The sequence below is a fragment of the Pseudorca crassidens genome, chromosome 15 (assembly GCF_039906515.1).
Source record: "Pseudorca crassidens isolate mPseCra1 chromosome 15, mPseCra1.hap1, whole genome shotgun sequence".
Lineage (NCBI taxonomy): Eukaryota > Metazoa > Chordata > Mammalia > Artiodactyla > Delphinidae > Pseudorca > Pseudorca crassidens.
The window spans coordinates 81,558,062-81,581,528 of NC_090310.1; the positions used below are offsets into that span (position 1 = coordinate 81,558,062).

Genomic DNA, 23,467 nt, shown 5'->3' on the forward strand with positions numbered 1-23,467 from the left:
CCTAAGCTGGGCTTTAAACTAGCTCTCTGGCCATTTACTATAAAATCCTGGGGGAAACAGAGGTTCTGTGTTTTATTTAAGTTTCCAGCCCCCAGCAGAGTGCCTGCCTTGTAAATGATGCCCAGAGTGTATAAATGCGTGGAATGAGGGAGTGAATGAACCAAAGAACGCCAAGTGCAGAATTCACTGAAAGGGGTGAGGGGAGGCAGGGACGCAGGCAGGGAGAGCGTGAACGGCAAACTGAGTTCGGAGGCTTCGTCTAATTGAGGGATCATTAAAGGTGGAGTGAGCAGCTCCATCTGGCTCGACGCTGAGTGTCTGCACGCTTTATTTTGTTTAATTTTCACAACTATCCTTGGAGATCGGGATTGGTTTTTTGAATCCTATTTAATTTATTTTTACACAAACACATGTATGGAAATTTTAACTAACTGCAAAAATATAACCGTATAGAAGATGATTTGTGCTCTATTTTTTCCCTTTTATTATTGGTTTGCATGCCTCTTTCCCCTCTTTAGCAACTCCTAAAACTTAAAAGTGTGCACTTATCTTTCCATGTTTTCCTCCGTACCCATATAATCCTACACAGAAATCGACATCTACATACACACAGAGGTGGATAGACACACATAGATATCTACACAAGATATGGGTATTTGGGGGTCATTGTTGATTTTCCAAAATCGTGATCATATTACACATTTGAAGAAACTACCCCCTGGTATTCTTATTCAACAGTAAATATCTCACGGGAGTAGTTTAAAGTCATGTAGCCTAGGTCTGATTCAGGGGTTGGCAAACTATGACTGATGAGCAAAATCTAGCCTGTGCTTGTTTTTGTAAGTACAGTTTTATTAGAACACCGCTACACCCAATCCATTTTTACATTGTTATGGCTGCTTTCACATGGAAATAAAAGAGGAGGTTCATTGGCACCATAGAGACTGGATGGCCTGCAGAGCCGAAGACATTTAACATTTGGCCCTTGACAGAAAAGTTTGCCAACCTTGGTCTCATTCATTCTTTTTAATGGTATGCATTTTAATTGGCAATATTAGATCCATTTCACGGAGGGAGAAATTGAGGCTCCATGGCTTACAGTCAGTAAGTGAAGAGCCAGGACAGGAACGTAAAGCCCAGGGTGTGAGTCAGTGGGAGCTGAAAGGAAGGAGGAAATTTGGGAGGCTTTGGAGGTAGAAGAGAGAATGTCTAGGGCCTGAGTGTGTGTCTGTGGCGTGGGTGGTGATGAGCTGAGGGAGCAGAAAAGGTGGGCTCTGGGATGGTGGTTCCCCACCTTCTGAGGGCATCAGGGTCACCTGGAAGGCTCACTAAGCCACACGTGGATGTGCTCCACCTCCAGGGTTTCGGCAGGTGTGGGTGAGGCATTGGAATTTTTTTTTTTTTTTTTTTTTTTGCGGTACGCGGGCCTCTCACTGCTGTGGCCTCTCCCATTGCGGAGCACAGGCTCCGGACGCGCAGGCTCAGCGGCCATGGCTCATGGGCCCAGCCGCTCCGCGGCACGTGGGATCCTCCTGGACCAGGGCACGAACCCGCGTCCCCTGCATCGGCAGGCGGACTTTCAACCACTGCGCCACCAGGGAAGCCCCAGAGACATTGGAATTTGAATGTCTAATAAGTTCTCAGGTGATGCTGATGCTGGTCCAGGAACCACACTTTGAGAACTGTGGCTCTAAAGTGACTCTGAGATTCCAGCTCCTTGGTCCATGGAAGAAATGGCACTGGAGCTAGAGAGAGCACAGCATGGGACCGCGTGCTTTGATGCCCTTTATACATACAAAAATCCGCAGTAAGACTTAACACCGATCATTCAGTGAACATACATTGCGCTGAGAACAGAGGTGTCATTGCAGCCATAATTCTCTCCTGGTCTAATTATATCGGACCTTAAGCAGTCTTTACATGCATCTCAGCAGGATATGTTCACGGTGTTTCATGTGTTTACAGAAGCAAGAACATGTGGTTAAGCTCTCTCGCTGGAGAAAGCTAGATCCTTTTAAGAAATCACTCCTCTAACTGAAGTGGGAGCGCACCTGTCCAGTAGGTGGAGGAAAGGTGGGCGCAAGAGCCGCTCTGCAGACCTCTGTTCAGACAGGACGATATAGCTCCTGTCGTCAACCCACAATGATTACAAAACTTGTTCAACAGCATTTGCATCTCGCTTCCAGAGGATTTGGTTACTGTCACTTAGCGTAGCAATTAGCATTTTAAGCGGTTTGTATTGATTAAGTGAACGTGCTTCATCAAGCAGAAAGAACCCTGAAGAATGCAGCAGATGTAGTTATCTCAATGAATTACTCCCAGCACCAAACCGTACAAGCTTGCTAGAACTTTACAAGGGTGTTTGATAAACCTCAGAAATACAGATTTACCTCAAACTGGGTAAACAGATCACATACTACACAAACACATGCTGGATTTTATGTCTTTTTAAAAAAAGTATCGTCTAAGACTATTGTTCTCTTTTAAGAGAGGCATTTGGTCTGGAATTTGTAGGAATAAACCTAACATTTTAAAGATTCTGTTCAAAACACGTTTACTATTCATGAGATAGTTGGAGTAATTCTCTCTGGTTAGAAATTTGAAATTAAGGTTAAGCTTCTTTGAGAGCTGTTTTCTACTCTCCTTTTAAATTCCCCTCGTTTTCATTTTCTAGTAAGTGTCATCTGGAGAGGATCAAGGGGCTTAGGGCTGGGGCTGGGGAGGGCCTATAAAACGACAGTGTGTGAAGTGGGAAGATCTTTCCTCTCTACAAGCCTGTTCTTGGAGGAGCCGGGGCACTTACACATATTGCTCAGCGCCTTATGCATAGTTTCAAAGTTCTTTAAACTAGTGCATGGAATGGTATGCAATTGAGGAAAAGAGCTCTGATTTCTTTGAAGATTTCAAAAGAAGGCTTTTGGATTAAAATATTTGATTCAGGGCTTCCCTGGTGGTGCAGTGGTTGAGAGTCCGCCTGCCGATGCAGGTGACGCAGGTTCGTGCCCCGGTCCGGGAGGATCCCACATGCCGCGGAGCGGCCGCGCCTGTGAGCCATGGCCGCGGAGCCTGCGCGGCCGGAGCCTGTGCTCCGCGGCGGGAGGGGCCACAGCAGTGAGAGGCCCGCGTACCGCAAAAAAAAAATATAATAAAAAATAAATAAAATAAAAGATTTGATTCACACATGATATAGAATTGTACAAAATGTTATCCAGTGTAAAATAAGTCTCTTTCCCATGCTTAATCATCTCAGGTTCCCAGTTTACTTCCTCGGAAGCAAACCCATGACCAGCTTCTTTTGCATCCTTCCGGAACGTCATATCCCTTAATAGATATAAAGGTATCTATGTATTAATAAGTACATTCATTTTCTGAGTATCTACTTTGTGTCAGACCCTGTTCTAGGAAGCAGGAGTACAGCAGAGAACAAGAAACAGTCCTTTGGTTCAAAGAATGTACTCATTGTTATGGAGAATGAGACAGTCATCAATAGATAATAAACATAAAACTGTATCAAGAGTTGGTGAATGCTGTGAAGGAGACTGCATTGTAAAGGACAGAGAATGAAGGAGGTTTGTTGCCCTGATAAGGTGATACTCTGGCAGAGAGAGGGGGGAAGGGAAGAGTGGAAATTTCTAAGGGCCAGTTTTTTTTTTTTACAAATATGTGTATCTGTTCTTTTTCAAATTCTTTTCCCATTTAGGTTATTACAGAGTATTGAGGAGAGTTCCCTGTGCTATACAGTAGGTCCTAGTTGGTTATCTATTTTAAACATAGCAACATATAACATGTCAATCCCAAACTCCCAGTCTATCCCTTCCCCCATTCTCCCCCCCCCTGCACCGGGTAACCATAAGTTCATTCTCTAAGTCTGTGAGTCTGTTTCTGTTTTGTAAATAAGTTTGTTTGTATCCTTTTTCTTTTAGATTCCACATATAAGCGATATCATGTGATAGTTGTCTTTCTCTGTGTGACTTACTTCACTCAGTATGACAATCTCCAGGTCCATCCATGTTGCCGCAAATGGCATTTTTTCATTCTTTTTAATGGCTGAGTAATATTCCTTTGTACATACGTACCACATCTGTTCCAGGCAGAGGGAACAGTAAGTGCACAGGCCCCGAGGCAGCTCTGTGCTTTGCATGTTCAAGTACAAAGCTGTGACTCTGAAGCAGATGAAATGAGAAGAGGGGTAGGAGGTGTTGTCTAGAAATAAGTAGGGGCCACATCCTATATGACCTTTCATTTGTGGTCAAGAGTTTGGATTTTGCATGGGGTCAGTTGAGAAGTCATTGGAGGGTTCTGAGAAAAGCTGAGATCAGTTGGCTTTACTCTTTTTTTTTTTTTTTTTTTTTTGCGGTGTGCGGGCCTCTCACTGCTGTGGCCTCTCCTGTTGCGGAGCACAGGCTCCGGACGCACAGGCTCAGCGGCCATGGCTCACGGGCCCAGCCGCTCCGCGGCATGTGGGATCCTCCCGGACCGGGGCACGAACCCGTGTCCCCTGCATCGGCAGGCGGACTCTCAGCCACTGCGCCACCAGGGAAGCCCCTGGCTTTACTCTTGAAGGGGGCACTCTGGCCGCTGTTTGGGAAAGACTGGGGGTGGGTGAGGCGAGAGTACAAGTAAGAAGCAGAGTTAGGGACTATTTCTGTCATCTGGGAATCCAGGTGAGTGCTAATGGTGCGGATCAGGTTGGTGGGGAGGGAGGTGGTGAAAAGTGGATTCTGGATACATCTTGAACAACAGGATTTGCTGATGGTTGAACTTTCTTGTAGGATAGAGAGGAAACAAGGTAGTCTCAAAGGTTTCTCTTCTTCTTGAAACAGAGCAATGGGTTGAATGGAAGAACCATTTGCCTAGAAGGGGAAGAGCTTTTAGGGAGTGAAGTGTGAGAAACGATGGTTCTGGTTTGTACATGTTAGATGAGAGATGCCTACTGGACATCTAGGTGGAAGTGGGGAGCAGGCTGTGAAATACAGGAGCCTGAGGTTTAGGGGAGAGATTGGAGCTACAGATATGCATTTGAGAGTCATCAGAGTGTGGATAGACAGTATTTAAACCTGTCCCAGTGATGACGAGCTCTCCCCACCAACATACATAGATAAGGAATGGTGGCCCTTTGGTTTTAGAATTGTTTCATGTCACTTCATAAAGATCTACCCTTTTCTTTCCTTTTTTTTTTTTTTTTTTTTGCGGTACGTGGGCCTCTCACTGTTGTGGCCTCTCCCGTTGCGGAGCCCAGGCTCCGGACGCGCAGGCTCAGCAGCCATGGCTCACAGGCCCAGCTGCTCCGCGGCATGTGGGATCCTCCCGGACCGGGGCATGAACCCGTGTCCCCCGCATCGGCAGGCGGACTCTCAACCACTGCGCCACCAGGGAAGCCCATATTCATGGAATTGTGAAAGCATCACTGCAGTCAACTCCAGAATATTTTCATCATCCCAGAAAGAAACCCATCTCCTTTAGGCATCATCCACCCAGCCGTAGGCAACCACCAATCTGCTTTCTCTGCATTTGCCAGTTCTGGACCTTGCATGTAAATAGAATCATACACTGTGTGGTCTTTTGTGACTGGCTTCTTTCACTCAGCATCGAGTTTCCAGCTTCATCCGTGCTGTAGCGTGTGTCAGGACTTCATTCTTTTTTATGGCAGTCCTTTTCTTTTTTATTTGTTTAGTTTTATTGTCTGTCTCCTTAGGAAGGAATGTTCCATGAGAGAGGAGCTTTTGAGGCTTAAACGCGGGGAGGGGTGTGTCCCGTGCCACACAGCTCATCTGGAGCCCAACCTGAACGGGAGCCCGGGTCTCCTACCCCATGGTCGGCTCCCTGCCACCCTCGGCAGCACAATGCTTTGTGTGTCCTTGAAACCCAACCAATTACATCCGTTGATTGATTATCTCAGGCCACTGGGCAGCGTCAGAACTCTCTCAGGCTGCTTAGGAAGAGACCTACATGCATCCCTGTTGTTTAGGGGGGAAGTTTGAGTGTTGAAGTACAAGAAGGCATTTCTTTGACATTCACAAAGCCTTGCCTTTCTTCCCTGGTGGGATCTTGAGTAACACTGTTAGTAGAATGAATAAATGTGTCGAGCTGAACTCCCCGCCGTTGGACTGTCCTGACCGCCTGTGCATACACACGTAAGCAGGTCTTTCCCCGAGGCCCTGCTTCTGCTCATCACTTGAATGCAGAGTAGAATGATGCAGTCTTATTTTTTATTTTTTTTAACATCTTTATTGGAGTATAATTGCTTTACAATGTTGTGTTAGTGTCTGCTGTATAACAAAGTGAATCAGCTATACATATACATATATCCCCATGTCTCCTCCCTCTTGCGTCTCCCTCCCACCCTCCCTATCCCACCCCCTAGGTAGTCACAAAGCACCGAGCTGATCTCCCTGTGCTATGTGGCTGCTTCCCACTAGCTATCTATTTTACATCTGGTAGTGTGTATATGTCCATGCCACTCTCTCACTTCGTCCCAGCTTACCCTTCCCCCCTGCCCTGTGTCCTCGAGCCCATTCTCTGTGTCTCCGTCTTTAGAATGATGCCGTCTTATTACCACGTTCCCCACAGCCCCTGAGAACCACGTTAGTTTAACCTGGACCTGGAGCTTCGGCAGGAATTCAGCTCTGGGCTAACAGTGCTTCTGATTTGCTGGGTTGATTAGGATTTATTCCCTGGGCAAGAGCTGGGTTCACTGGCTCATTTATCCATCCTCTATTTGTTCAGCCTTCAGGGGCCCCACTTAGGTGTTGGGGACACAGAGATAAAAGATATAATCCCCACTTTCTTGGAGTGCATGGGCTACAGGAGGAGGTGGGCTAGTTTAGCTGCTGTCACAAAACAGTGAAATGATCAGAGAAAGAGCAGAGCTGTGGGATGTCTGCTAGAAGCACCTGGTGTCATGAAGGGGGAAGAGTCGTCAGGAGGTGATTCCTGAGCTGCCTCCTGAAGGGAAGGTAGGTGTTAGCCAGGTGAGGAGTGGGGGCAGCTCTCAGGCTGAGAGATCAAGGCAGTGGTGGGGAGGGGGGAGGGGGGAGGCACCACAGGTGGGTGGCAATGGCAGGCCCCCTGCCATAGTGCGGCCTGAGATGGGAAGGGTAGCAAGCTCAGAGGGGAAGGGTCACTTACAGCAATAAAGAAGGATGAGGGCCAGCACAGGGAGATCAGCTCGCTGCTTTGTGACCACCAGAGGGGTGGGATAGGGAGGGTGGGAGGGAGGGAGATGCAAGAGGGAGGAGATATGGGGACATATGTATACGTATAGCTGATTCACTTTGTTATAAAGCAGAAACTAACGCACCATTGTAGAGCAATTATACTCCAATAAAGATGTTAAAAAAAACAAAAACAAATACGTCCATATAATGGAATACTATGTAGACATTAAAAATGCTGTTATAGGGCTTCCCTGGTGGCACAGTGGTTGAGAGTCCTCCTGCCGATGCAGGGGACGCAGGTTCGTGCCCTGGTCCGGGAGGATCCCACATGCCGCCGGGCGGCTGGGCCCGTGAGCCATGGCCGCTGGGCCTGCGCGTCTGGAGCCTGTTGCTCCGCAGCGGGAGAGGCCACAGTGGTGAGAGGCTCGCGTATCGCAAAAAAAAAAAAAAAAAAAAAAAATGCTGTTGTAGAAATGCCAACATGCTAACAATACATTGTTCAGGTGAAGAAAATGAGTTATAAAAAAGATATGATATATTTGAAATAAAAAGAAGCATGGGGCAGACACCTTCCAGCTAGACTCTTCACCACATGACTTCCTGAGTCTTCTCAATCTTCGAGAATTCAGACATTTTTGCATTGTTAAATAAGAAGACTTTTCTCAGCATACTTCTCCAAAGACAATTAAAATGCCTCTTTCATAAAATTAGATATTGTTTCAAAGGTTTAAGGAAGAAACAGAGAACCGGCTTTGTAATGTTCTCTATGACACATGACATTAGTGTCATTTTATTTGTTCCTAAATAAGCTTTCTAAAAATACAGTCAGATCATGCTGGGCTGCAGAAATATATTCACAGTAATATAGTGAGTAATTTGAATTTAACAGCTATTTCCCAAATACTTGCTTTATATTAAAAATTTTATTATATTAAATATAATCCCTTTACATTGAGAAATTCTTATAATCAGTACCTTGAGAATTCAGTTTTTTTCCTCCCTTTATTTTCTTGTATTCCATGTTATTGAGGTTGAATGTCACCAGAAGTCACTGGTAAATAGATTTTTTTGGTTTGTTTGGTTTTGCTTTTTGCTCTTAAACTTTTGAGACTTTTCGTTTCTGCAGAAATAGAGAAACAGCCACAGAACCTCTCTACTAGCTTTTGTTTTCAGCTTTTTGCCCTTTTGGTTTAACAGGACATGTTTAGGAAGAAATGTCCCCATGAAACCTAGTGCTATGTAATTCTACTTGGAGACTCATTTTGGTAATTGTGCTATTGTGATAAAGAATCCAATCCATCACATGTAAATTTCTATTCACCTCCTGCCCATCCCACTAAGCTGTCTTCTCTTTGAATCTTCCCCCCCGCCCCACCCCATGTGTTCGAACAGGCCATTGACTACTCCCCAAAGACCTGGGGCCTCACACTGTATCTTTCAGGATGGATATTCCTAGATGTTTGGTGCCAAAAGCTACGACTTCCTCTTCATCCCTCAGTGTCTGGAATGAGGGTCAGGTGCTTGTAGGGGCAGACAAGGCTCTTTTTCTTATACTAGTGATAGAACCCAACTCAAATCAGCTTAAACGGAACAGAAATAATCGGCTTGTATAATTGAGAAGTCCCAGGCTAGTCTCTTGGTTCAGGTAGGATCCAGGGTCTCAGTGGAGCTTGTCGGGACTCTCCCCTCCTTTTCTTGGCTGTCTCCTTTGGAATAGTGTCCAATGACTGGCATGTTCTCCCTTTATTGTTCCAAGATAGGCTCCAGGCCCATCTGCTGTCCTCTTAGCAACCCCACAAAAAAACTCATAAACATTTAATTCAACGGGTGTTTCTTGTGCATCTACCACGTTCCAGAAATAATCTAGACCCTGGGATTCAGCAACGAAAAAAAAGTCAGAAAAACCCCTTAATTTACCTCTACCGATTCTCTCTTCCACAAAAGTCCTGATAAATGTCCCCAGGGATTGTGTCTTATTGGCCTGACGCAGGTCACCGGGTCACCCCTAGAATCAGTGGTGGGGTCTGACCATAACGGAATCGATTGAGCTGGAGGGAAGTTCCCCCAAGGAAAATCAATGCACTGTTGCCAGCCGGCTGAAGAACGGATGCTGCTAAGTCAGTGAAACCGACAGCCGTCCACCACCACCATGGGGCCGTACGCACTGATTGGCTGACGGGCCAGCTCGTGCTTCTGCAGCTCCCTGTGTGGAGCTCCCTGGGTCAGGTCTCTCGCGGCCCCGGGGTTGCTGACACACGCTCTCTTCCTTGACACAGCTCCAGATGAGGATGAGTGAGCGGGCCGCCTCGCTGAGCACCATGGTGCCCTTGCCTCGAAGCGCCTACTGGCAGCACATCACGCGGCAGCACAGCACGGGGCAGCTCTACCGCCTGCAAGGTGAGCGCGGGCGGACTGTGTGGGGTAGGGGAGGGCTGGGGGCAGATGGCTGGGGGGGGAGGGGTGGGGATAGGGCTCAGCTCCTCCCCTCTAATGCGCGCCAGGCTGGTGAGCCCCCTTCCTCCCAGAGCCTGGCCCCTGTCGAGGGGTCTCACTCCCCATCACTTATACTGTATCACAGTGTCCTGGGGGGAATTGTTTAAAATGCAGATTCTTGGGCCCTCACCCCCAGAGATGCTAGATTTTAAGGTGTAGGGAGCGGCTGAGCAGCATGCGCTTTTAACGACCTACACGGGGTCTGGGCACGAGGTCTGGCCCGCGGTTGGGGAAACAGTCGAGCGGACTCACGTCTAGCAGCTCGGCATTCCTTGGGAGCGTGCCGCTGGCGGTGCGGACATTCGGGCCCCCCCAGGACCTCGGAGGGTGGGGCCCGGCCCCGAATGTGTTACCAAGCCCCCCGGTGATGCTCATGACTCTCAAGCCTGGGACCCACGCTCTCCTGGGAAGGGAATGGCCTGGGGGACGGGGAGTCCTGGGCTCTGGTTCTGCTGTGACTCTGAGCCAATCCTAAGAGGCCCCTTTTCCAGAACAGTGATCTCTGGAGCAGGGTACACAATGGCCCATGGAGGGACAAGGGGGACAATTAGAAAAATGTTAAAACATTTTCTTATCCTTTTAGATGTATCTTTGTATGTTTTATATATAAGGATACCTGTGTATATGTAACGTATAAATAAATGACTAGGCCTGTGTAGGGGGTTCTTGCTGGAGACCTTTTCACTGATGAGGCGCAGAGATCCCCAAACATGGAAGAACATCTACGGGGTGGAACCTGGTTCGTCTGCAGAAACTTGCTAAATGAATGAATGCAAGAACGAATGAATGACCACAGGAAACAGTGGCCCCGGCCATGAATACCTGCTCTCTGTGCCCTGGTCACCCAGCCTTCCCTGCGGCCCTTTCTACTGATCATCTGTCCCCCAGAGAGCTTTTCCTGGTCGTTCTCCCTGGAATTCTGTGCCTTTCCCCTGTCTGAGGTGACTCTTCGTCATCCCTAGGTCTTACCTCCAGGGCCCTCCCTGACTCCAAGGCAGGTCCCCCAGACTTTATCATAACTGGTGTGGAATCTCTGGTCGTGTGTACCCCTAAGATGCAGACGAGGGCACCCTCTTTTACAGCCCCACCACAGTTTTCATTTCATATTTAATTGCGTGGCCAGTTGACTCAGGACTAGCTCTTCCAAGAAGCAGTAACACCAAGGAGGGCTGGAGACCTGTGTCTTTGTTTTTTCCTCGTTATTTTATCCCCCAGTGCCTTGCATGGAGTCCATGAATATTTGTTGAATGGCCGTATAATGGTAAGAGGGCAGTGAAGGTCCTTACATTCTAGGCTTTATGACTGTAGGCTCTGTTCACTTGTGGGGAGCATGGCATAGTGTAGATGCTCAAAAATTATGTCCTGAGTGCCTGTAGGAGTGACAAGTGACTGCCTTGATAATTGATAAATAAGCTTACCTTCCAAGACACATCTACACAGAGAGGGAGGGTTGGGTTAGATCAGGTTGTTATAAATGCCATTGGTTTCACGTCAGAACAAATTCAGAAATTTTTGCAGCATTTGACTTATATCATCACAGTTTTTGTCATTTACATATCGCTTGTACCATTATTCAATTTTCTTCCGTCTCTTCTATTTAAATCTATTTATTTTTAAAAGTATATTTTTCTGTCTTTATACTGCTATACCAATTACCTATATTTTTCTAACACACAATAAGATCAACTGTACAAATACCAATAGTAATTATTGAAGGTTTAAAAGAAGCATGTGTTATGAACATATATTCACAAAAAGCTACAGACTTGCTTTGTAACTTGACTGTCTACACAGACCCAAATAATCTTTACAAAAAAGGTATGTCTTTTCAGATTCTGTGTGTCTGGAATGCAAAAGAAAGTTGAGAACCAAAGTGATGTAGGCTTCGTAAAGAGAAAATGGATAAATTGCTTGAATTCCTGAGAGACAGCCTGGTAATTTGAGAATAGTCAACTTGTATCAAAGTTGATGAATCACTGGATTTCCCCAGAATACCATGTTTGGAAAGATGAGAGTGAGGATGTCATGAATATTTAGTATGTGTTGCAGTTTCAGAATTTATTAGCAAATATCCCAGAGTTTAAAAATCCTCAGGACAATCTGGACAGAGAAAATGTCATATGAAGAAGACGCTCACTTTACAATCCTTACTTTAACTAATCTAACTCTCTTTAACCAAAACGAGTAGGCATTCATCAGAAATGATTTAAGGCTAAGGGTCTTATCAGAGACCCTTTAATATTTTAAAACATCTTCTTAAGTTTAAAGCAGATGTTTTAGATACTCTTAGCATGCCTTTTTTATGCTCCTTGGGTTTATACAACTACCTCTGACAATGTCTACATCTGTTTGCTACGAAGAAAACAACTCTGTTTTCCAGGATACAGACGTAGTTTTTTTAAACCACGACGACAAAAAACGCAGATTTACGTGCATGCAAAAAGCCCAATTATGGTTGGAAAACCATACGTAGCTGACAGGTCTGGGATGATCATCAAAGACGAGTGACCCACTAATTCCAAAATAACAGTAGTGATAATGTTATGTTTACAAGTGGAGCAGAGCAACGCAAAACCTCACCGCAAAGGAAAAAAATCATGTTCTTTGAGAAGTTTCTGTTGTTTTTGTCAAAAATAGCAAGCCACCAACCAAACGACTCATCAGAATTGGATTTGGGTTTATTTGATAAATCTTTATCTTTAGGTTTGTTATCTATTATTTTTATAATTCAACACTCAAAAGGTTCAGGCAGACCTTGGATATTCGGGGTTCGATTCCAGACCACCTCAAAAAGGCGAATATTGCGATAAGGCAAGTCACACAAGTTTTCTGGTTTCCCAGTGGACACAAAAGTTACGTTTACGCTATACTGTAGTCGATTAAGTGTGCAATAAATAGCATTATGTCTAAAAAAGATGTACATACCTTAATTTAAAAATACTTTATTGCTAAAACATGCTAACCGTCATCTGAGCCTTCAGCAGGTCGTAGTAGTAACATCAAGATCACAGGTCACCATGACACATATAATAATAATGTACAAATTTGAAATATCGTGAGAATTACCAAAATGTGACACGGAGACACGAAGTGAGCAAATGCGGTTAGGAAAAAGGGTGCCAACGGACTTACTTGACGTAGGAGTGCCACAAATCTTCAATTAAAAATATGCAATATCTGCGAAGCATAGTAAAGTGAAGCACAATAAAACAAGGTTCTTGCCTGCATTACTGTAAACTTAAGTTCAAGTTTATTGGTATGGATTTTCCAAATGAGCACAGTAGTAATACTTACAAAACAGTCATTTGAAGATAGTGATAGCTTAGTTTCTAATGAAATAAATAACCAGTGATGAGAAAAAAATGCCACAGAATTCCCTCAGAGACGATGGGTTATCAGACTTTGTGATTGATAATTTTATAGGGTTTTGAAGATGATTGTGTTCTAGGTTTTGAAGATGATAATTAAAACTATTATTGTTTGCTCTTTGTTATATAGTATGACCTTCACTGAACACAAATTTCCAGTAGAATTCTTACATTATTCCTGTTTTGACTGCATACTGATACTCACTGAAATGTCCTATTATCTTGGAATATTTCTGTGCATGAGAATAGCATTGTAATTGCTTCTTTTTTTTTTTTTTTGCTTCACATATACATTTTTTGGTACCAGTTATTTCATCAAATTATTTGTTTTCACATACTTTTGTTCTGTGTAGGAATTAATGTAAATGTATTTTATTTTGATATTTACTTTGTACCGATGTTTACTGAGATATTTCCTCACCAGCGTGTTCTGTGTAGATTTGTCCATATTTATTTTACCTTGTGGATTGCTTTTTAGTCGCCAGCATTCATTAAGATACAGTGCTAATACGTGCTGTGTATGCAGTTTGGGGGCTCAACTTACCAGTAAATTTGATAGATTAAAAAAAATGTTCACAGACTACCTAAAATTATCTTGCTTATTATCAGGGGTGGTCATTTACACAACAAATAAATGGGATAAGTTCATCTATTCCACCTATACCACCTGCTCTCCTTCTTCCCTTCTGCCCACCCCCAGAAAAAAAATGAAATTGAGAAAAACTAGTAACATCACGACCCCGTGTGCCATAGGATGAGGTTACACAGCACGTAATTTCTTCTTGTTTTGCTGGTATCCATGAGTTGTAATCCTCTGGCCAATTCACCTACCCTAATGTATTTCAAGCCGACGTCTTCTGACAGATCTGGTGGTTATTCTTGGAAATCAGACCCTTACGAGGGAATTTATCCAACTGGTCTGAGAAAATTTTCTTCTCCAAATTTAGTCCTAGAGAGTCACCTGCTGGTTGGTTTTGGAATTACCACCTTATTATTGCCGTTTCTGGTGGAGAGAGGAAGGTGCTGGTTCGGACACACCCACCTACACTAAGACGTATTCAATCCACCCTCACTGCTTCTCCCACCCCATTTGCCAGTTTTCAAAACTAAATTCTCGTCTATGTTTAGGTATATATAGAGGCAACTTGTGAGGTTTATCATGAAAACTGGGAAGGAATTCATGAAACGGAAGCATTCAACAGTGTGCTGAGCACCGTATTCACAGGATTCTTTTAAGAATTCATTGTATAAAATAACCAGAGTCATCTTTTCCAGTTGTCTTCTGTATTGTCCTAACCCTGGTCGACACCATCTTCCCCCAGAAAAGTACTGTGCTCCAATAAGTTTGGGGCAAAATGCTGCATGTTAAATTCTCCTTTAGGAGGTTCAGAAAGCAAATCTTTATTTTTCAGACTCCGAGATGTCCTGTAGTAAAAGATCTGTTTAGTCTTGCTTAAATCAGAGCTCTGCAAATTTATTTGAAACATGCAGTCTCGTCTCTTCTTCTTTATATAAACAAACATTAACATACCTCTAGTAAAGTGCCAGGTTTGTTCCATACAAGGGAGACTGGACGTACTCATTATCTTTATAAAAGCTACCATTTCTTGAGGATCCGCTGTGTTCCAGGTTTTGCACTAGGAACTTAACATACATGGTCTCATTTAGTCCACAAAGCAGCCACCTGAGAGTATTTTACACCCATGTGCAGCTAAGACACAGGATCTGAAGGGTTAGTGATGTGTCCCGGATCACCTATCTAGTAAGGAGTTGAGGTTCTCCTCTCTCCATCCATTCACTGACGCATTCGTTTATTTGGCAAATGTTAATGGAGCATCTACTTTATGCCAAGCACTGTGCTAGGTGATGGAGGTACACTGGGGCTACTAGACAGGCTTGTTTCTGCCCTCCTACAGCTTATAGTCGAAAGGAGAGTCACAGTCAGTAATTACACACATATATTTAATTTCAAATTTGGTCCATGTCAGGTTGAAAAGAAAGTGTTTGTAGTAGAGAAAGGTGAAGCAGAGCTGTTGTCGGTTTGGGGAGGATGATGACAAAGGGACTTCTTTAGAGGGGCTGCAGCATTTACCCCAAGACCTGAAGTCTGAGAAGAGACAGCCATACTGAGAAGCAGGAAAAGCATTGTCCACAGAGAGATCAACAAGTGCAAAGGCCCTGAGGTAGAAACGAGCTGGCATGTTCAAAGAGCAGAAAGGAGGCGGTGTGGCTGGTGCACAAGGGCCTTTAGGAGACAGCGGGTGTGTCCAGCTTCACAGCGATGTTCTTCTCAAACGCCCTCACCTCCTCCTCAAAGTTAACATCTTAGGAATTTTGCTCTTAATCTTAAGGAGCTCCGTTGCTCAATATTTTAGAACCTTTCTGTTGGAATTGCCTCGGAAGATAGCATCCCTTGTTTCAAAAAAGAAAAAAATAGGCACGTATCATTGATCAGATGTGACTTTAGATAATTTTAGGAAATCAAAGAGTGGCATCAGATGTTTGCATCACTGTGGGACATCTTCCGTGTTGCTTATTTGGTTCACCTGGCAACAACTCGAGTTGGCAAGAGTGGGACTATCTTCTCCGTTTCAATGAAGGCGGAAACTGAGACCCTTGGAGGTCGAGTACTTGCTCAAGATCACATAGTCACTGGGCGGAGGGACTGACATTAGAACTTCAGTGTTCTGACTTGTAGTCCAGGGCTCGCTCTTTCTTTTATCGTATGTCCTTGCCTTTGGGAGGAAGTTCTGCTCCTCCCGAAGTGTTTCCAAGACAAATACCATGTGATGGAAATAGCTCCTCCAGCGGGTTGGTTCCAGGCCATGCGATTTACATTTTTATTTTAAGGATGATAGATTCTTGGAGCAAGTGGCTACCTTGGAGGAGTTAACATTGGTTTTTCTTTCTCTTTTATAATCTATTTTTTATTGAGGTATAGTTGATTTACAATGTCGTGTTGATTTCTGCTATACAGCAAAGTGATTTAGTAACACACATACATACATTCCTTCTCACGTTCTTTTCCATTATGGTTTATCACAGGGTATTGTATATAGTTCCCTGTGCTCTACAGTGGGACCTTGTTGTTTATCTAGCCTATGTATAATAGTTTGCATCTGCTAATCCCAAGTTTCTAATCCACCCCTCCCACCCGCCTCCCCCTTGGCAACCAAAAATGTGTTCTCTATAACACTGATTTTTCAGTATTAATTCTAACACAGTCACATACATTGTATATGCAGCTGGTAAGAGAGAAGTAATAGATTAAGATCTGAGCAAATGTGAAAAGATGACAAATAAACCAGGGTCTCAAGGTCACGTGTCTGTAGGGGCCAGGAGGACATGCCAGGACTGAGTGGTGGGGTCCCTAGTAAAAAATGGCAGGGAGAGTGCAGGCCTAGAAAACAGGGACATCCACCCTTTACGGGAAGTTTGCAGTCATTCAGCTATTGACAAGCAATTCCAAATGTTCCAAGCCCTGCGCAGGCCAGAGAACAGGGCTGGGCCCAGATGGTGTCCACAGGCCAGTACCAGCTTGTGACCTTTGTGTGAACTGCAAAAATGTAAAAATAATCTCTCAATCCATCTCCTGGCTTTAAGCTTAAAAACAGTATTCCAACCAAGCCAGGCAGTTTCAGTTACCCATCATGATAGAAGCTGCAGGTGTATTCATTTCGACTTGACCCCAAGTGAATGCTGTCAGTCACTTTTCTTGAAAATTTTTAGAGTCTAAGGAGCTACCGTTGAAGGTTCAGGAAGGGCTTTGCACTTGACTGGAGATATGGATTTTGCATCAGTATTGTTCGCATGCTGTCTACTTCCTGCAGGGAATTTTTTATCAAACTGTAATAAAGATTTGCCTGGATTTTTTACTTGTAGGATTCAAGCCCATTAATGCAGTTTCTCTACGTTATAGCGTGTGCTTGTGTGTGTGTGTGTGTGTGTGTGTGTGTGTGTGTTGGAAAGAGAATAGAATTCATGTCCAAAATGGCTCGGAGGCTGGAATAAATGATTTCTAGTGATTTGGGATATTTTAATATTCAAATTACTTTAATAATCATCACTGCTATTGTGTACCAGTGACTGTATGACTAGAGTTTCTTATGGTTCAGATTGGAGGCTTGCAAATGTCTGGATCCCCGATTTCTTATATCAGAAAGAGACTCAGCTGAGGTGTGATGGAGGCCAGGGCTGTTGGTGATAATGAGGGAGAGCTTAAGGCTTAGGGGGCCAGAGGCCACTGTGAACCTTTTTCACTAGGTCCAGTGTTTTGAGCGCGTGTTGGTGGGGCAAACATGCTCCACTTAGCTGGGGTCCCATCTCCCTGTGTGTTAGGCCGGCTTGATCCACACATTTGGTTCCAGGAATGCTGTACTGTTGTGTAGGTTTTGCTTTGCTCACTTCAGAGAGCTGTTCACCTGGTCTGCAGTGTGAATTCCTTTGCTTGTGGTAACGCTTATAGCCAGCAGATGGTGCTCTGTCCGCAAGAACTGGAAAACTGGCCTCCTGGCCAAATCCAGCCTGCTGTCTGTTTCTCTTCACGTTTCCTTGGAACATTCACACCCATTCCTTACATATTAACTGGTTGCCTTTGTGCTACAGGCAGCAGAGTTAAGTATTTGCTATGACACCATACAGTCTACAAAATCTAAAATATTTCATATCTGGCCCTTTATAGAGAAAGTTTTCAGCCCTATCCTGTGTCACAAAGGGGGCTCACAGTTGCCTTGTGTGTTGCCTTCCTGGCTTCTTCATTTTTCTTGGTTTGGAACTTAAACCTGAAATAATAAAGGCTAAATGGATTTTAAGAAGTCCTCTTTTACTGCAAGATTTCCTAGGTATAAATATAATATTGTCTTACTTCTGGTCCGGTTTCCAAAGAGTGTCCTCGCCAAAAGATTCCACAGTCCTTTGATTCCATATCATCTCCTCTAAATATTCTGGGTATAGGAGTTGAAAAAGACGAAACATTAAGGAGGAGGTTGTCCTTAACTGCTACTGGTCTGATCATAGCTCAGTGCAAAGGCCACATGCAAATGAGATGTTAATCATACCATCTCTTATGACTTTCATTTGCATATCCCTGTGAGTGGCCTCTGGGAAAAAAATCCCGTGTCCTATGTTACTGATTTCCACTATAGAGAAACTTGTGACTAGCTAATCTGGTTGTGGGCTTTCTTGAAATATAACTGCCGATTTCTAAATCTTTTTTGGAAAAGATGTCACCAGCCCTCTGAAGCTTCATCGAACAGAGACTTTTCCTGCCTACCCATCTGAGCACTGACGGAACCGCCAAGAATTGCTGTGTGACATGCTTGTGATGTGTCAGGCACAGATCCACCCGGGAGGTCAGAGGATGACCCCGAGGGAAGCGCTGAAGAAAAGAAGCTACACGTCCTGGCTAACTGCGTGGTCCTTGGGAAACTCTGCAATACCATATTTTGTCTTTTTCTTTTTTTCCTTTCTTTTTTTTTCCCCCTTAAAAAAAAACTTAGCATAATTGAAACCTTTTCCTTAAAAGGTTTTTCTTTTTTCTTTCCTTAAAAAAACTTAGCATAATCGAAACCTGTTCTATAGATATCGACGTTTTCTTCCCTCTTTTACAGTTGGACAGAAAGGAGTCGATGCCACAAAATGATTTTCTATTGTAGATACCATGTCCCTGGCACCTCTCTGAATCTATCCTTTTGCCGGTTCTTGTGGTTTTTCCTTCTGAGTGTTTCAATTGTATGACAGTACTGACAATAAAATGGCTCTCATTTGTTATTCGTTTATACCGTATTCCTCAGTTATTGATATTATGGTTCCGCTTAACTGTTGGCCATCATATTTTATTATATTCCCCATTAGTTAAATCAGTGCTTTAACTCAGTATTACCTATTATGTTAATAAATCACCTTTCCAAGCACCCTTTATGTTCTTTATAGGGTTACAATTTCTCTCTCACACCATCTCCCCTCTTCCTCCTTTTTAAAAAAGCCTTTATTTTGTTTGGTGTACTTTCCCCAAACATTTTAAAATAAAAGATCATTCTTCACCCATAGGGTCGTGGGATTCTGGCTATATGGTTTTCTCTGTATCTCCAGTGTTTCTGAAGGTATGTGAATATTTGCCTTATGAGCCATGAGTGTGGTTTGGCATCGCGTTTGATGGAATCCAACCATTTATGCGTTTGTTCACTTGTTCATTCAGCTGGTCTGTGCTAAGCATCTACTAGACAGAGTCAGGAGACAGAGAGATAAAAAGACACAGGTTCTGTCACGAGGGACCTTAAGTGCAGAGGAGTATGACAAGGAAAATAGAGACACAATTTCAATACAGAGTGACATCTGCTAAATGGACCCCGAGAGGTGATGTACTTCGAAAGAGATGGTCACTCTATTCCCCAGGTTTTCCCACCAGGAAACTGCCAGATGGGGATGAAGTCTTGTGAGCTTCTGAGGCTAGAATTGCTATAAAACTGCATGAGAGAGCGGAGATCGTGTCTGTCTCGGTCACGACTCTCTTCCCAGTAGCGTTGCCAGATAAAATATAGGACATCCAATTAAATTTGAATTTCAGATACACAATGAATAATTTTTTAAGTATAAGTGTATTGCATGGGGCATAACTGTACTTAAAAATGTCCATTGTACATCTTAGATTCAAATTTGACTGGATGGTCTATATTTTTCCTTGTTAAGTTTGGCAATCCTATTTCCCAGGCCCTAGAACTGTGCCTAACACGTAGCTCATGCTTGAGAAGTAAGTGTTGAATGAATGGAGGAATAAACTCCTATCCTTGGGATAGAATTCTTTCTACAAGGGGAGGCAAATTAACATTGATGGTATGTATACATTCTCAGTGTCAGGCCCGGGGCTAGCCCTTCCAAAATGATTATTTTCACTAGGAAAAAAAATAAATTTTGCTAAGTCCCCAAAAAAGGGACATTAAGAAGGTTCATTTTCATTTATGTTCCTTCCAAAAATGCATAATTTCCTAAAATGGAGATTGACCAATAAAACCCCAAAGGCCCTGCTAAAATCCCACCTGGATCTGAGTTGGCTGGGATTTCCAAGGACACTGCTGGTTAGGATGTGTTTTTCTCAGGGGTGGAGAAATATTGGGGGAGGGAGGATTAAATTCAGCTAAGAATTAATTAGTGGATTAGAGATATAGAAATGATTTAGTGCTAATGGCTTCACTGGGATGCACTTGTGTTCTGTGTTCTCTGTAGCTGCTCTTCACATCCTTTTAGCTCATCCTACTTCTCCTAGATGTATATGTCTTCATCTTTAAAAAATTTGGTTTGCCAAACACGTTTGATAATTTGCTCACTGTTCATTTTCCTGACTCCATCTGGCTCTTATTTATTTATTTTTCTCATCTAAAACTGCCTCATAAGAGGTTCTCCCTGATTCCCAGGGCCTTGGCAGCCAGCACGGGGGATTAAGTTGAAGAAGTAGATAAGCAAATGGAATTACAGAAATAATTATAATTTTAATGAAGTCAGAATTGCTGAAGCAAGTCTACAGCTAATGAGTGTGTGAAGAAATGTTGCTGAGAAGAAATGGTGCTGAATGTAGTTAACTACAAGCCAGAGCCTCTTTTAGGCCTTCTCAAAAAAGAGACATATTGACAGAAAAGAGTTAGAGTGCTATTAGATTATGCTAACAGCTTCTACTTATTGTCTCTGCTATTCTTAGAGCTTTACTTGTGTTATCTTACTGAATCCCCACACCAACTCCATGAGGTAAGTGTAACTACTGTTCCCATTTAACAGATGAGAAACTGAGCCTTAAGGAGCTTAAATAATCTAAAAATATGCCCAAGATCTCTTAGCTCTGTTAAAAGGTAAACTGAGGCAGATGAAAAGAGTTTATTTGAGTATCCATCTCTGGATCAGGCAGCGCCCAACCAAAAGTAGTTAGAGGTGCTCCGTGAACAGGAGGAGGTTTTTACAGAGAAGACTTGGAAGCAAAGCAAGGCAGTTATTTGACTGACTCTAGTGGTTGCCTTATCTGGGAAAGGCTAGTTGGCTGTTTGTGGCTGGTTGTTCCTAAGTTTCATTTTCTCGGATTTTCATGCACTGACTCTGGCTTACGTTTTGCTTTGCTCATGTAGGCTATCAAGGCATTAGGATCACCCCAGTCTAATGGCCTTCCTGTTTGATTATGTTAACAGCTACTAAATGGTAGACACATTTGAACCCAGGCAATCTGATTCCAGAGACTGCTGTGTAAAATCCCTTACACGTGCTGCCTTAGGGGGCAGCAAACTTTTTCTTTAAAGGGCCAGAATATAAATATTTTAGGCTCTGGGGGTCATATGGTGTCACTGTTCCTACTGTATTGCAAAAAAGAGCCATAGACAGTAATACTTAAAGGAGAGGCATGGCTATGTGCCAGTAAAACTTTATTGACAAAAACAAGCCACAGGCTGGATTCGCCCACACCGTACTTGACAACCCCTCCCTACTCTAGATTGTAAGAACACCAAACTCTGTCTTTTATCAGTTTCAGGTTTTTGGTAGAAACCATGAGAAATTTAGACACTTTAATTTCTGGCCTTAAATAAGAGAAATAGTGATTTGAAGTGGTTTTGAGTTTTCTTTTTCTAATCCCTAATGTCAGTGGTGAATATCCAAGTGTGAGAAGGGGGAACATTTCAAAGCTGTGGTGGATTTGCACACAAACCAAACTGAATTCTCAAGCACTTGCACCAACATTGCGGATAAACAAACCCAGAGGTTAAGCGGCAGGATTCACTTAGACGTAGTTGTTTCTGTTTTAATTATATACTGAGAAAAGTGACTTGTTTTTTGGCAGAAGGTGTGCTTTTGTCTTCCCCTTTGCATGCTTATTGTAGCCGGTGCTAAAAAGACCTTTTACCCAATTTAAGGCAGCATGATGCAGTAGTTATTAAAATGCTTTCCACGTGAGACTGCTTGGGTTTCTGTGATTCGTTTATTCATTTACCAAGTATTGTCTTGTCTCTGGGTATTCCAGGCCGTGTGTTAGTTGCTAAAAATACGGTGTGAATATAACCAGCAGTGTACCTTCCTTCACAGTGCCTTATCCATGACCTCAAAGTGCTTAAGCCAATTGTGCAGGAGATAGAAAAAACTAAGGAGAACGTACATTTACATAAAGAGATATTTTATGATTTTTTGGGGGGGGCAATCTTGACCTTTGCAGAGGGGAATACTGTACCAACTATTAACAAAAATTTTCCCTTTCAGTCCCAGAAAAAATAAATCCATTTTGAGATTTCCACACAAACTCAGTACTTCTCATTCATACTGAAATTTTAAGTTCTTTTGATTAAATGTTGGAGGGCAAGCTGCTCACCCTCTGATGAAAGTCAGTGCTGGCTGATTTCAAAGAGAGCTTTTGGCTCAACCTACAGGGATTTGGGTCAGCCAAGGCAGGAGCAGGTGATAATCATTTGCCTACATTTGTGCTGAAGAAAATACCGCTGCCCACATTCTACTCTCTGAGCTTGTAGTTATCAAATGTTGGCAAAAGATAACTTATTTAGCTGGTCTGGGGTGGAGCTGATGAATCTATATTTTCAATCAGCATCTCTAGGTAATTCCAATGCAGGAGGTATAAATCCCGTTTTAAGAAACCTTGAGGAGATTGAAATGGAGAGAATTCCCATCAGGTGAGGTTTGTTACCTGGAGGCAGTCAGCAAGGTATTCTTAAACAAGATGCCTTCGGGGAAGTCAGCAGGCGGAGCTGGGATGCGGCCCGGCTGAGGGCACCAGTGAGATTCCGCAGGGGCGGGTGCTCACACCCAGGGAGGGGAGCTGTGTTGTGACTAACGCCCAGGCGGTGAGGTCTATAGTGGCGTTTCCCGTGCCTCTGCAATACTTTCTTTGTTGCCATAACAACTAATAAGGAGACTCAGTTTGACCGTCTTTGTTTCTCGGAGATGCCTAAAGTGCAAGGGCTTCTCGCACTGTTGTTTTTAATAGGAAAAAGCCAGCCAGAAGCTGCTGAGGAAAGCAGAGGACAGACTGCAAAGAGCGCGCCAGGTGAAGCAGAGAGCCGGATACCCAGCTGCTGTTTTTAACGACCCGGCGCTCAGCCACTAGCCAATCAGGCTTCCCCCGCCCACCCTTCCCCCCGGAGTGCTTTGCTCCTTGATGTTATTATCTTTGGCCTTTGGTAATGATGCAGTCCACTCCTGTACTGAAGAGCAGAGGTTGCTTGGGTGGATTTAAAGATGTCGGAGAAGGGTAAGAATTACTATTTTTGCTCTGAGTTTTGACCGGACGGTGACTGCTCGTCTTTGTTGTCTCTCTGCTGTGTTTACATGTTGTGTTTATTTACTTTTTTTCCATTGGAAACCCTAGGAGGCCCAGCGCTAGCTTTGCTTTTTCAGTAGGTAGCTACCCTCCTTTGGCCTACCTAATGAGGCACACGTGGAAGGCTTCTGTAGCAAGGGTCTGTACATGCT

At 43.7% G+C, this 23,467-nt stretch overlaps 1 protein-coding gene across 1 annotated transcript in view; it reads left to right on the top strand.

Annotated features, from left to right (window-relative positions):
* DOK5 (docking protein 5) overlaps nt 1–18,795 on the top strand; it is a 141,203-nt gene extending 122,408 nt beyond the window's left edge. The window contains exons 7-8 of the mRNA XM_067708555.1: nt 9,434–9,554; nt 18,241–18,795. Coding sequence (XP_067564656.1) covers nt 9,434–9,554; nt 18,241–18,305 — 186 coding nt within the window. The 3' untranslated portion in view covers nt 18,306–18,795. The remainder of the gene's footprint in view (nt 1–9,433; nt 9,555–18,240) is intronic.
* Nucleotides 18,796–23,467: the final 4,672 nt, after the last annotated feature.